At 41.2% G+C, this 13,455-nt stretch overlaps 1 protein-coding gene across 3 annotated transcripts in view; it reads left to right on the top strand.

Annotated features, from left to right (window-relative positions):
• Positions 1–13,455, top strand: part of LOC306962948 (ecto-NOX disulfide-thiol exchanger 2-like) — a 59,919-nt gene that overhangs the window by 37,924 nt on the left and 8,540 nt on the right. For all 3 annotated transcript variants that reach the window (XM_079556337.1, XM_079556335.1, XM_079556336.1), the window contains exons 3-7: positions 2,842–2,976; positions 8,018–8,158; positions 9,715–9,921; positions 10,665–10,898; positions 11,490–11,702. In XM_079556337.1, coding sequence (XP_079412463.1) covers positions 2,842–2,976; positions 8,018–8,158; positions 9,715–9,921; positions 10,665–10,898; positions 11,490–11,702 — 930 coding nt within the window. The remainder of the gene's footprint in view (positions 1–2,841; positions 2,977–8,017; positions 8,159–9,714; positions 9,922–10,664; positions 10,899–11,489; positions 11,703–13,455) is intronic.

Here is a 13,455-nt window from a genome sequence, read left to right on the forward strand (position 1 = left end):
CTGCCCTATAGTCTCCTCATTATCCGTCCGGAGCTGAAGGTTTTCACTGAGCAGTTTCTATTGATCCAGGTCTTACTGTGTGTTGGTTTGGCGTCAACTTTAAATCTTCAGAGAGCTTCTGCTGCACCGTATTATGGAAGATATAGAGCTAATGGGTAAACAGCAGGATATGAGAGTGAAAGCCTGGCTATGTTAGAGGTCTTAGCCAATACTTATAGCTTTATAGAGCTTATATACTGTCTGTGAATATTACGCATGGTGTTTTTTTTTCCGGTCCACCTCCGACTGCTGCCTTGATGTTGAACCAGCTTTGAGGGCAGATGTATTTGAATTGCATGAACTGAGTCGAACCGCGGTGAGTGAGAAATAGCAGTTAATGTTGAAGTCAGCCATGTTGATGTGGGCAGTGAAACCATTTAGGGGTGCGTGATGTGTGTGGCGCTCTGTAGGGCCTGTGCCACATTGATTCTGTCAGCTCTGAGGATCAACCAAACTGTTCGGAGGCACACACCAGCTTTCTCCTCTGTATTTGACCAATGCCTAACCTGACCCGTTAATAGCTTTTCACAACACAGCGGTTAACCAGCGCAAAGAAAAAGAACATGTTTGTATCCGAACGAATGCACTTCTTGTTCTTCTCTAGAAAAGTGAGTGACAGGTGGGTTTAACCAATCACAGTAAAGTGTGAACTTTCAGAAGCAGCAGATGGCTTAGTTACCCCTTAAGGCCTGTTTTATTATTGTTTTGGAGTAGATTCCCTGCTCTAATTCCATTTAAATGAGCTGCTGTTTGTTAGCGCTGCGCAGTAATGGCATCTGTGGGATTTGTTGTTTTTTTAAACCAGTGCTATGGAAATGTACAGCAGGTGCAGGGAGTAAATTGCACAAACATTGCTCGACAAGTGGAACATAGAATTACGGCTCATTGTGCATTTTGTGAGTTGCAAATTGCAATTTGAATTATTTTTGAATCAGTGCACCTAATTACATGTTCAAATTAATAGGAAACACATGGAAAGTTATTGGTCTTGATTGTTGTTCCAAGCACTGTAGTCTTTGTCCTCTGAAAAGAAGGAAATTTAATTGCTCAAAGCCATTAGTCTGCTGTAGATATGAGCGCACTTTGATTTCACTGCCGGGCTTTTGGGTCGGTACTTATTATATAATGGTTAGATTTTTTGGACCAGCGCCACATCAAATATTATTTTAAATTCCTTTCGCTCAGAGCAATGCCTAAGGCCCAAATACAGTGGGAGAAAAATGTATGTGAATGCTAAGGAATTTGTCACATTTCTCACAGTATCTGCTTAAACTAATACCACCCAAACATTTATATTTTATCATATTTTTAATGGCAATAATATGTAACATGCGATCATCAATGGAAAAATGAATTCACAAGTTTATCAAGATATTTTGCACAAAAAAAACTGAGACCTGAGACAACAGCGTGGAATAAGTCAGTAAGTCAATCCTTGTATTGGGGGTAGGTGCTCATAAGCTTCTTGCTTCAGCCCACTCCTTTTGAGCAGAATGTATACTGCTCAAATAAAGAAATAAACTAAACTAAACTAAACTATCAACTTGCTGATCCTTGTTTTGCAGCAATAACTGCTTTCCTGTAGTTGGAGATTAGACGCTCACAACGATCAGGATGAATCTTGGACCATTCCCCTTTACAAAACTGCTGCAGTTTGCAGTTCAGCAAGATCCTGGGTTCACTAACTTTTCCTCCCTGTCCTGTGAATGTTTTCATGTTATGCCCATTAAAAAATATGATCAAATGTAAATGTTTGGGTGGTATTAGTTTAAGCAGACACTGTTTAGTCATTTTTATGATTTTGATGAAGATCAGACCATATTTTATGACCAATTTAGGCAGAAAGCATTCACAAACATTTTCCTCCAACTGTATGGTTTCAAAAGGGTGATATTCAGTATCAAACTTGCTAACCCTGTAATTTAGGCACAGGCATGTCCACCTTCGACTGCCTGAACTGAGTCTGAGCTCTGAAATGCACTCTTAAATATGCTTAGCAGTTCATATTTATGTTCTCTCTCAATGTTAATGCTCCTCGGTTTGTTTCGGTGACATTGTAGACTGATAATCAGCTAAATGAATGGATTTCCTTAAATTTTCCCCACACAAAAATATACCACTGACAATTACTGCTTGATGCCATGTAAATGAGGATTTATAGCCTACTGTAAGAATGGATCAAAGCAAGTTGCATCAAAGTCATCATTATTGCAATTGCTTTAATGGTAAATACCATGTGAACCCACCGTTTTGCCACAGCAGCACATCTGCTCTTGTGCTGAAGGCTCATTCCTGAGAAGTGGCCACAGTTAATTGCGTTGTGCAGTTCACACACGAACCACACACTGACACAAACTGCTTTATCGCCACTGCTCTGTGTGTCAGCAGACTGGAATTAACTACCACAAGAGCTAATGGCATTATTACACATGAGCATCTGACTAGGGAGGCCCAGCTTGTTGTGCAGACACAGGGAGGAGCCCGCTGTGTGCACAGAGCTGGGCCTCTTATTATGGGCAGTGCTGATGTCTTTGGCTTCAGGAAGATCCACGGGCAGCAGCTCAAACAGAAACTACAGTTCGTCTGGTTGAGTGAATGAGGTCCAGCAGAGAACAGGATGTCAATGATAATAGGTTGCATGGCAATGTTACTGTTGAAAGTGATTTTATGGGAGATTTGCCTGTTGGTGTAAATGTTTTTGATTTATCGTGCATTAAGACCAGACTGGACGTCCTGTTGTGCAGCATTGTGTTGTTTTGGTAGAGTTTCACATTACATTTCTGTTTTTTCTCTGTGTTGTAGCTGAAGTGATCCACAACATGAGCATGGAGGCCAGCTCGATGCCGGTGCCCATGTCAGACCCTGGCGCCTGGGCCACAGCCATGAACAACCTGGGGATGTCTCCACTGGGCCTGAGTGCTCAGACACTAGTGACAGGTACTGCACTGAAGAAGAAGAAATTCTGTGCACTCATTGATTTGCATCTAAAACTCTAAAGCCACTCCCACTATCCTTTTCTGCCCTGTTTATTCTTTCATTATAATCAATATAAGTCTTTTTCTAAAGCCATTCAGAGCTCACTTCCAATTGCTTAGCTTTGAAGCATTTTTGCTGTTGAAATGGCGTGTGTGCGTGTGTTTATGCTCTGTCAGTACGTCTCCCATCTGCACAGGCTGCAGTGCTGAATTAAGGAAAGCGTGCACTTACTGTTCAGCACAAACCTCATATATCTTAAATGGTAAACAAAAGCCTCTCTCTGGTCTAATGAGAGAGCACTGCAGTGGCAGGTTGAGAGCAGTGATAAATTCTACACATGAAGCCTGGTTCTGCAGCCTCACACACAGTGTATTCATAATGGTGAGAGAGTGAGAGCATTTGTTCTGTCGATTGCATTTTGTATTGGAAATGTCTTGTTCGTCATGTGCACCAGCTCTTAGCCTTGAATGTAGCCCACGCAAATGGGACACTCATGAATAACGTTACAATATGCACCTGTGTGTAACAGGACTGCCCTGAGAGCTGCTACATTTAAACAAGGACAGGGTTTGCCTCAGGCCATACTTAAAACAGGTGCATGGGCGCGAGAGAGTAGAAAAATAGTCTAGTCTCAGTGTGGTGTACGGCAACATGTAAGTGGACAAAGGCAAGTGGTTTCTCTGTTTTGAGTTAATAAGACAAGAGGGAATTCCTTAAAACAAAGATATTTTGATTGCTTTGTTCTCATCATTTTGAAGCTGACAGAACATACATACAACAAACAGAAGCCTGAAGGTATTTACACTTACTGTTATTAACTATGACTTTTCATCAGTGCATTTCTCTGTTAAACAAACTCTCCAGCAGAAGTACTTTAGTCTCATTAAGGTGTCATTAGCCCTGCGTCAGACAGGGACACTGTCTCATTGTTCCAAATTGCTCCACACACAGGTTGCAGAAGGTGTTTTGATTCCCATGCCTATACTTTCCACTAAAGCAGTACTCCAGGTTATTACTATTTGTATGTATTTTTAATTGAATGTCTCTTAGTGAGGTGTGTTTACATGTACAAAGAAAATGCAGTAGGAAAAGAAAGAAACAGCCAGCTACTGTGCATAAGCTTGGGAGGTGGAGTCCAATATTTCTTGAAAAAACAATAGATGACTTCAAACTGTCCATTGTAGATTTTTGTAGGCTGAACAGTCATTTGCACACTAGGGCCAATAATAGGGTATTTTCAGTATCGGCTCTTGGCTGATAAAATGGAAGATATCTCCGAAACCGATAAAAAGGCTGATATATCTCCGTAACTGAAAGTGATAGACACTCCCCGTTTTTTGCACTGGAAAGAGAACAATCCGAGCTTTTATTGAGCCCTCCCACAACTTCCTAGGCCTCAGGGGAGCAGAGATACATCGCGGTGAAAAGCGGTAACAAGTAAATAAATACGTTTGTACACCTAGTTTATGCATTTTATGTTTTCCGTATAATTTCGGAACCACAAGAAATACAGACTTACCCTTTTTTGTTTTGGAATCTACTGTTTTTTGCCTTTCAAGCAAGCTCCCTCTGAAGTACCTACAGTGAATTGAATATACAGCGCCCCCTGCTGTCACAGTTTAGGAAGCATCATACACAGGATTATAGATGAGACTTTTTTTTATTTGGCCAAAAATATCAGTGGTGAATATCAGCACCGGCCTGAGAAAAACCCACATCAGTCGACCTCTATTAGATATAGTTCTACATATTTCTTTTAATTAAACCTTTTGTACAATAATACATGTTTAGCTATAGGCTATATGAGAGATGAAAAAAAATGCATCAAAGTCAGGCCCTAATGCACACTTAGAAAGGTGGTGTTGTTCATGTGGAGAGAATTCATAGAATGATTGTATCCACTGCTGTTGAGATGAATTACATTTGTTTTAGTGTAGTCCAATATTACAACGTGCCATGCATTGTGTATCTAGACATAAATCCTCACAGACACAGTGTGATGTTTGGCCTAAGGCAGAGGCGGAAAACTGCAGAATTCAACATCTGGTTTCCACATCCCAAAGAGGATCCAATTCCAAGAGCATTCCCCCTGTTTTTTCCCAGGCTTCACCGGGATTCCCTGCATCCATATAAAAAGGCATCTCTCCAAGGCATTCCACATTGTTTCAGGGTTCATGTATCTGCTGTGTGTTCTCGTATGTGGCCAGTGTTCACAGAATAATGATTTCAAATGTTTTACGTGTGTTTTCAAACCTCTTGCGAGTTTGCTTGACGCCCACTTCAGTTGTTATGAACTTTAAATATGTTACATATTCACCATAGTGTTACCTAACCACTCGAATCTTTGTCCCCTTTCGGTTCCTACTCTGGAGATGTGCTGGGAAGATGTCAGAAAGTTTGGTGTGTGTAGGTGGACCATGAGGACTGGCACACAGTCGCAAACTTTAGATACTACAGCTGCCTCATAATAGAAACTGCTGAATTTTTTTTTTTTAAGCCTACTGCTGCATAACTGCACCCATTGTTAAAAGCATTATATACTGTAGTAAGAAATGAAATGTAAGGATATACTGAGACGTACACACACTCGATGTGCTCGATGGTGCTTTTGGTTGTGCACCATGTCAGCTTGCCCTTATCAAGCCACTCTTTTTGGTCTTTGCATTCATAATATTCCAGATACATACAAGACACTAGTGATCAAACATGACATGTGATGAAGAGGTCTATGAGATCAGAGGGCTTACATACCTCAAATATAATACTACATTACACAAAGATATATAGATATATAATAATGGCCGACACAATGTTTGATAACTTTTGGATGCATCGGAGAAGTTGTGACTTAGAAAAGTGGGAATCTAAGGGGAGGGTAACTTTTGGAAGAAATGCAGTAAGACATCTGTTGGTTTTGCTCATGGTGGTGCGGCTCTGCCCTCATTAGAGAATATTTCCCAGCATGCTTAACAACGATCACTAATGTTGCTGTGCTGCTTCCTTCTTTTACGCCATGGGCTAAACTTAAAACACAGCAGAGACCACCAGAGAGGAGAGCGGAGGAGGATAGCATTAACACAATCCAAATGTCAATCACTCTGCGCTTTGTGACTGATGGGCAGCTCAGGAGGTAATTTATTTAATCAGATCCCCCAAGGACCTGGTTTAACACCAGGACATTAGGATAAAGGTAGCGTTTGTGTCTGTAATAGAGGAGCAATATTAGCAAACGCAAGAAAGGCTAACATGAGAATGACTCATACATAATACATTTGATTTTCTGTATTTGTTCAAGGTGCTTGCTTTCTACATGCTTGTGAATAAGTAAATCACGGATTGGGAAAGCAAACGGCAGCAAACCATGAAATGAAATCAATGTGGGAAAGATGCAGGATGTGAGGTATCTTACTGATGCCGTGTTTATATGCTGAAAGTGAAAAATAGGACAAAAGGGATCATTTATATGGCGTTTGTTATTGCTGGAAAAGCAGATAGCTGATTGGAGTAGCTTTATGGAGTAGCTTCGGGACCATACGCAATGTTCTAATTTACTTTAAAGCGTCTTGTGGTCTGTCTTGGATAATTAAGCACAATCCAAATTGCTTGCTTTGACAAATGCATTCACCCATCTTGGCCCGTGTTGATAAACTACACTATAATGGGTTGATGGTACAACTAATGTGCAATTAGTTAGAATATCCATCTCTATATTATAACTATATCAGATCCTTCTTATTCCCCCTTTTTTGCAACCTGCTCTGAACTCATCAGGGGTAAAACATATATATATGTACATATATATAAATCAATTCTGTTTGATCATTAGAAATATTGCCTTTGACACATCTTTCTACCTTCATCACACCTTGTCAGCTCCTCAGTTCACAGTAGACTAGTGATGCAGATAGCATTTCCATTTCAAAAAGCCCTATACTGTGTATGGCCTGGGTGCGTGCGTTGGTGTTGTTACTGTGGAAATCAATACTATAAATGAAAGCTTGAATAATGCAGACCCAGCTGTGTTCATTATCCATAAGGTTATTTTTCAAACAGTAGGATTGAGTTGACTGACTCGGCAGGAACCTCTTAAAATATGCACATTGTTTTTGTCATCATTTATTCATGTATGCTTGAGTATTTTATGATGTGTAGGCTCAGTCGAACTGCAGTTGACACAGGAAAAGCTCATGGCACTGGCTGCAAACTTAAAAATGTATGCTGTGCTGTACAGAAAGCGCTACTATAACTGTTACTTTGTTGACCACAAACAAACTATGGCCCGGGGGCAGGTTCAAACCATAGACATGATAATAATAATAATAAACTCCATCGTCTCACTCCTCCCTGTTTATCATAATGACCACGTTCGAAAGGGAATCCATGGCGGATTTACAGACTCCTTCTACCCAGCTCTGACGGAGCATGTTCCTAAAAAGGGCATAATGGCGGGATCTTCACTGTCGACTCAGCGCGGGGCGTGTAGTTTGGTCGTAGCCGCGCCCACGCCCTCTGCTTTTTAACTGTGTTGTGAAGCACTTTGTGGCTCTTGTCTGTGAAAGGTGCTATATAAATAAAGATTACTTACTTACTTACTTACTTACTTACTTATTTACTTACTTACCCTTAGCTCTCATGCTAACAGCCTGTCAATCAAAGTCCGACCCTCATTAGTATAACAGATTTCTAAAATTGTCCTTGTAACTAACCCAGTGTTATCACAGGAGCAACATCTAGCTGTAGAAAGTTTAACAAAAGTAGAAACCAGGATTTACAGTTGTTTATAACGTGTGTATAGAGCAATGCTTTCTAAAGGAAAACTAGCTTTAGCTGCCACCCTTATATGGAGATACTCATGGTCGTGAAGCAGAGCAACCAGTGGCCATTGGTTCAGACCGATTTTTGTCGACCGTAGGTGTGCTGATGAATTAGCCTTAATGGCCATTGGTTGAACTGTACTGTGTTTCAAAATATTATTATTAATATTATTATTTTGTGCTTTCAGACTTCGAGCAAAATGTGGGCCTGATGCCTGAGTTCACCCCAATGAATCCACTGCTGCCTGGTTTGGGACTGGTGCCGGAAGTGCCTGTCATCAAGGAGATCATCCACTGCAAGAGCTGCACTCTGTTCCCTCCCAACCCCAGTAAGTCAGGCACTGTCTTCAGGTTAAGGTGCTCAAATAAATCTGTTCTCTGTATTTAACCCGTTCTCCAATAGCCGCTGGGGCAACCTGTCAGGAGCAGTGGGCAGCTGCGTGCTCAGTATCTATATTTTACATCATGTAAAAAAGGGGGGTTAAAATTGCTTTGGGTGCAAAGCCATTTTAGCTTTTCAGTGTGCCCATCTGATTGTGATGCATCAGGGATAGATCCTGTAGAGTTATTCTGGGCACGTGAATGAGCAGTCGACTCCAGGTCAGACTGGGAGAATGTTGGAGGGATTATGCTGCGTCCCCCTCTCAGCCTGAAAACCTATCTAATGTCAGATGTCAGTGTAATCACTTTTGAGATGTGGGGAATCTAATGTAGAAAGAAATCATCAGTGGAACAATCTCCCTGGGCATTTGCACATAAAACTATTTGACGGAAATTAAATCTTCCTCATATCCCTGAAGCGAAGAAATGATTGGAACATTGTCAATGTGAGATTCACCTTAATAATGTTATAGAACTGATCTATTGTGAGATGATTGAATGTGTCCTGTGGTTTAGGAACCGTGAAAAGATTATGTAAGGAGTGTATCCTGGTGGGCTTCAGGTAGATGTGGGATTATTATCACACATGCTTGTATTCCCTGTCGCAAGGATAAGGGCATCGTATGATACATGTGCTGTCCATCAAAAGGAGCCATTTGGTTGTATTAGATCCTCCTTTGATTTTATTTTCCCCCTTCAGGCTCAACTCATTTCACCCTCCTCTCCTCTGTTGTCAACTGTGGAAGTAATTTTAGCTTTTGAAATTTGATTACAATTTTGCAGTAGAATGCTTTTAGCTTTTTCTTGCATTGCCATCACCATTGTGCAAAAGTGATGTTGCATAGTACTATACGGTGAACTCATCTCGTCTGTTTACTGTGCCTATATGTAGAAACTAGGTTAGATTTAGGTTTTAGGTTTGATATTTTGCCATTTAGAAAGAGTTTCTATCTCAAGACCATTCTAACAGCAGAAATGTAATACCTTTGGAAATGTGCATCTTTTCACCCTATTCAGTCCTTTTCATGCCATTGTTGAAATGAAAGGACTTGTTTTGGGCGTTATTAACAATAATAATGAGAAGGCACATCACACAACGGCCTTCTTATGCATCCCAGAACACACTCTAACACCTAACCTCATCAGCTGCTTCACTCTTCATAAACCACACTAACCACATTCAACTGGTTTTACAAGCCTCATCTGCTGAGATTAGACCAGTCAACTCTCATCTGTGCACAGCCTCATGGTGCAAGGGGGCTGTGCACATGAGAGGATTTTCAATCACTGTGACCAAAGGGATTTAATTTTCATGGATTAAGTGGTTTGATTTTGACAATTTATCTAAGAAAGAAAGAAAGTGTTTGAGTAGATTTATATTTTTAGCACTGAATTTTGCCAGATCAAGAAGGTACTCGGGAATTGTCTAGAATAATTCAATTTAGCAACAGTTAGTCAGTTGACACCACTTGTGACATAAGCTTTTTCCTCTTTTTTTCCGTAGATCTCCCCCCTCCAGCCACCAGGGATCGCCCTCCTGGGTGTAAGACCATTTTTGTGGGCGGTCTGCCAGAGAATTCCACGGAGCAGACCATCGAGGAGATCTTTGGTCCATGTGGGGGCATCATCGCCATCCGCAAAAGCAAGAAAAACTTCTGCCACATTCGCTTTGCAGAGGAGTTCACTGTGGACAAGGCTCTTTACTTGTCCGGTAGGATATATCACACAACTATTTCTCCTCGAGTCAATAACTCCACCTGCGGTGTTGAATTTAGACCTGTTCTGTATATTATTAGGTAGCCTCAGACCGCAGTTGGCGTGAATATACTTTGGGGTGGCTTATTTTTCAGCTTCCCTATGATGCAGAGCTGAAGTCCATGCTGTATTAAGGCAGATGACTGAGCTGTGTGTTTTGCTCATAAATAAAATCCCTCCCTCTCACCCACGCTAGGATCGCTTATGAAATATTGAAGTAGTCTAATATTAGGAGCCTGAAGGTGACGGAGTAAGCCCTGAGCTCAGACGGATGTCTCTGTTTATGCTGTGCCTCACTCTTGCATGTGGACTTTGCCGGATAAGTCAAATATTGTTGAGCACAATTGTAGTCCAATGGCCGTTAACTCTGTGATAAATTATGACACTGAAGACAACCCAGGTGGAGTGTCTGCTCAAGGACACAAATAGCCGAAGCTGGGATTGAACCACCAACCTTTGAATTAGCCTATGCACATTCCCACTGAGCCACTGTCCCTATTATAGCGTGTCTTGTGCATTGTCAACAACTTATTTATGGATGGAATAATTGCTTTTGTCCTGATAAAGCCCCTGTAAGTTTGTGTATTTTTGCCCTGACACTTGCAGCCATTGCAATTTGATACAGTAAATGTAACCATTTAAATTACAAGATTTATTTTGCTTATCACTTTCTTTTATACTTACCTTATTCTTCCACAGGTTATCGCATCCGCATGGGTTCCAGCACAGACAAGAAAGACAGCGGGCGTCTCCATGTGGACTTTGCCCAGGCCAGAGACGACTTGTATGAGTGGGAATGCTACCAGCGCATGTTGGCCAGAGAGGAGCGGCACCGGCGGAAGATAGAAGAGGATCTCATGAGACCGCCTTCCCCTCCGCCCATCGTCCACTACTCCGACCACGAGTGCAGCCTGCTGGGGGACAGGATCAAAGGTGGGGACTGTATGTAGGGATGAAACAGAGAAATAATGGCTTTCGCTTTCATCCTCTATGGTGCCTATACACTATGTATTATTGTATTCTACTTCTCTGGCTAACAAATTGGTTGGCTTTCCGAGATTGCAGACGGTTCCTGGAGCTTTGCTCGGTTTTAGGTACAGGTCATGAAAAAATTTGCTTTGCAATTGTGGTTCAAATCCACAGATACTGTAACATTGGAAGGATATAGAAATAAAGCTCTTCTCTACTCCGCTTTGCTTTGGTCAGACCTGTCTCCAAAATAAGCGGGACCTTGAGAAATAAAAATAAAAAAGTTGTAATGTAGTCCTAAGTAGTCGTAATGTAATATTTGGTATTCATTACAGTAGAACTTTAAGAACCTAATTCACCTTATTCCAAAAGTTTCCATGCAGACATCAAGAGAAAATTGGTAACTACACGTACACAAAGCTGTTTTCAGGCCGCCCACAGAAACAGTGTTGACTTGATGGTGCAAAACCAAGGCCTTGATGTCCTTACAACCCATTACAAACTCTCTTTGCTGTACTACCCTGGCTTATGTTCCTCCCTGCCCTTTTATTCCAGAGGACGGTCAGTTTGCAGAGGCAGTGCGAGTGCTCCTGACCTGGCTGGAGCGAGGTGAAGTCAATCGCAGGAACGCCAACAACTTCTACTCCATGATCCAGTCGTCCAACAGCCACATCCGCAGACTGATGACTGAGAAAGCCCAGCACGAGAAGGAGATGGAAGAGGCCAAGGAGAAATTCAAGATCGCACTGTCTGCTACACTGGCACAATGTGAGTCATTTGTACACAAACATATGTAACAAATACTTGGGGAGTAGTTACACTGATGTTTGACTCGTGCCAGGGTAAGTTGAAGCACAATTCTACGATTACATATAGGCATGTGACGAAGGTGCACAAAGTATTATGATAGTAATAATGCTATGTTTACCTAACTTCAATCGCAATACCACATAAAGCTGATGAGTACAAGACATGGTAAGTAAAACTAAGTCAATCTTGTAAGGTTAAAACAAGACAATGAGCTAATATCTGGTGGGCGTGGATAGATACAGATGGCATCTCTGGGAACGCCCACAAGGTCACGCTCGAAGCTGCCAGAGGGGGGAAAACAAAGAAGGAAAGGAACTACTCTTCCACCGACTGCTCCACCACTACTTGTTGAATTATGGATTTATTTTTCTTCTAAATAAAGACACAGAGACATGGAGAGGAGCAAAGTGGTTCAACAGCCCATTGATACATAAATACAGGAGAATGCTAACCATAATGCGAGCCTGCTGCTAACGGCGAGTTTTTCCACTTGTACTGGACAATTTGTTTATTCTCAAATGCAAGAATGAGAAAAAACATTCACATGGCCCCGATTTTGACTCAGCTGTATTTGTGTGTGTTGAATGTTCTTATAGTTGGGCCAGAAAATGTGGAAACGGTGTGAAAAATTGTGATTCCCATAACAAGCTTCATTCCCCTTCAGCTATTGGCAGTGGCCCCCTAGGACGCATGTTGCCGTTTGTATTCATGGTGAGAGAGACCCTTGCAAAAAACTGCCTTGAGGACTCTCTCTGGATGGAGAGTGAAACAGTGTGTCAACGGGTCCAGTTGTCTTGTTTTAACCTTACAAGATTTAAGGACCCACCTGAATGACTGAAACTTCATATTTTTGTAAAGCTAAACTAATGTATTATTAACTTGAAATGCTAAATCCTCACTCTACGTTCAAAATTAGTTCCTTAGTGGACAAAATGACCACCCAATATTAATATAGCAGACACAGCTCTCAGTACAGCTACATAGCAACCACATTCATGTTAAATATTTGTCCGCAGTTCTGAACACACTGTAGATGATTGATTTCTAAAATGTAGTAAAGGGATGTAAAATGTACAAGCGCATTTGAATATGTAGTCATATTAACTGCCTGATTTTCAGACCTTTTGACCAAGTGTTTAGAGACAGACATAGTTACAGAATTCTAAAGAATAAACCCTGACGAATACAGTGATTATGAGATGATTATTACTGATATTCCATCCGCAGAATCTACCTTGTTAAAGTGATTGTGCTAATAAATGTAAGTGGTTGTTGAGCCCACATACCATATACTTTGACTTAAGGATTAAGGTTATGGTGTACTTGATTTTCCCAGAATTACTTATATTTCGATACCGTAAGGAGCAGGGGTGACCGCAGTACAGTGCCCAGGGCCTTATCTCCAGATGTGTGACCAGGCTCGGTCAGAATCACCTGGCCTGACCTAGAATCATCACCCACCTCCATAATCAACCAACCTCCATATGGGAACAGGGTTCTTGGAAGACTATTCTATCCTCAGAGAGCTGTCTCTTTTTATAAATGCACAGAAGGGGGAAAAAATAAGCAAATTGTCATTCTCTTTTTCATGTAATGGGGAGCCACATAAAAATTATGATTTTTATGAAAAATATTTTTTCTTTTTCTTTGTGGGACTGCTAAACAAGTTTGTTCTTGCTTTATCTTCATAATGCATTCTAAGTATAATGTT

This window comes from Gobius niger, assembly GCF_951799975.1.
Source record: "Gobius niger genome assembly, chromosome: 5".
Lineage (NCBI taxonomy): Eukaryota > Metazoa > Chordata > Actinopteri > Gobiiformes > Gobiidae > Gobius > Gobius niger.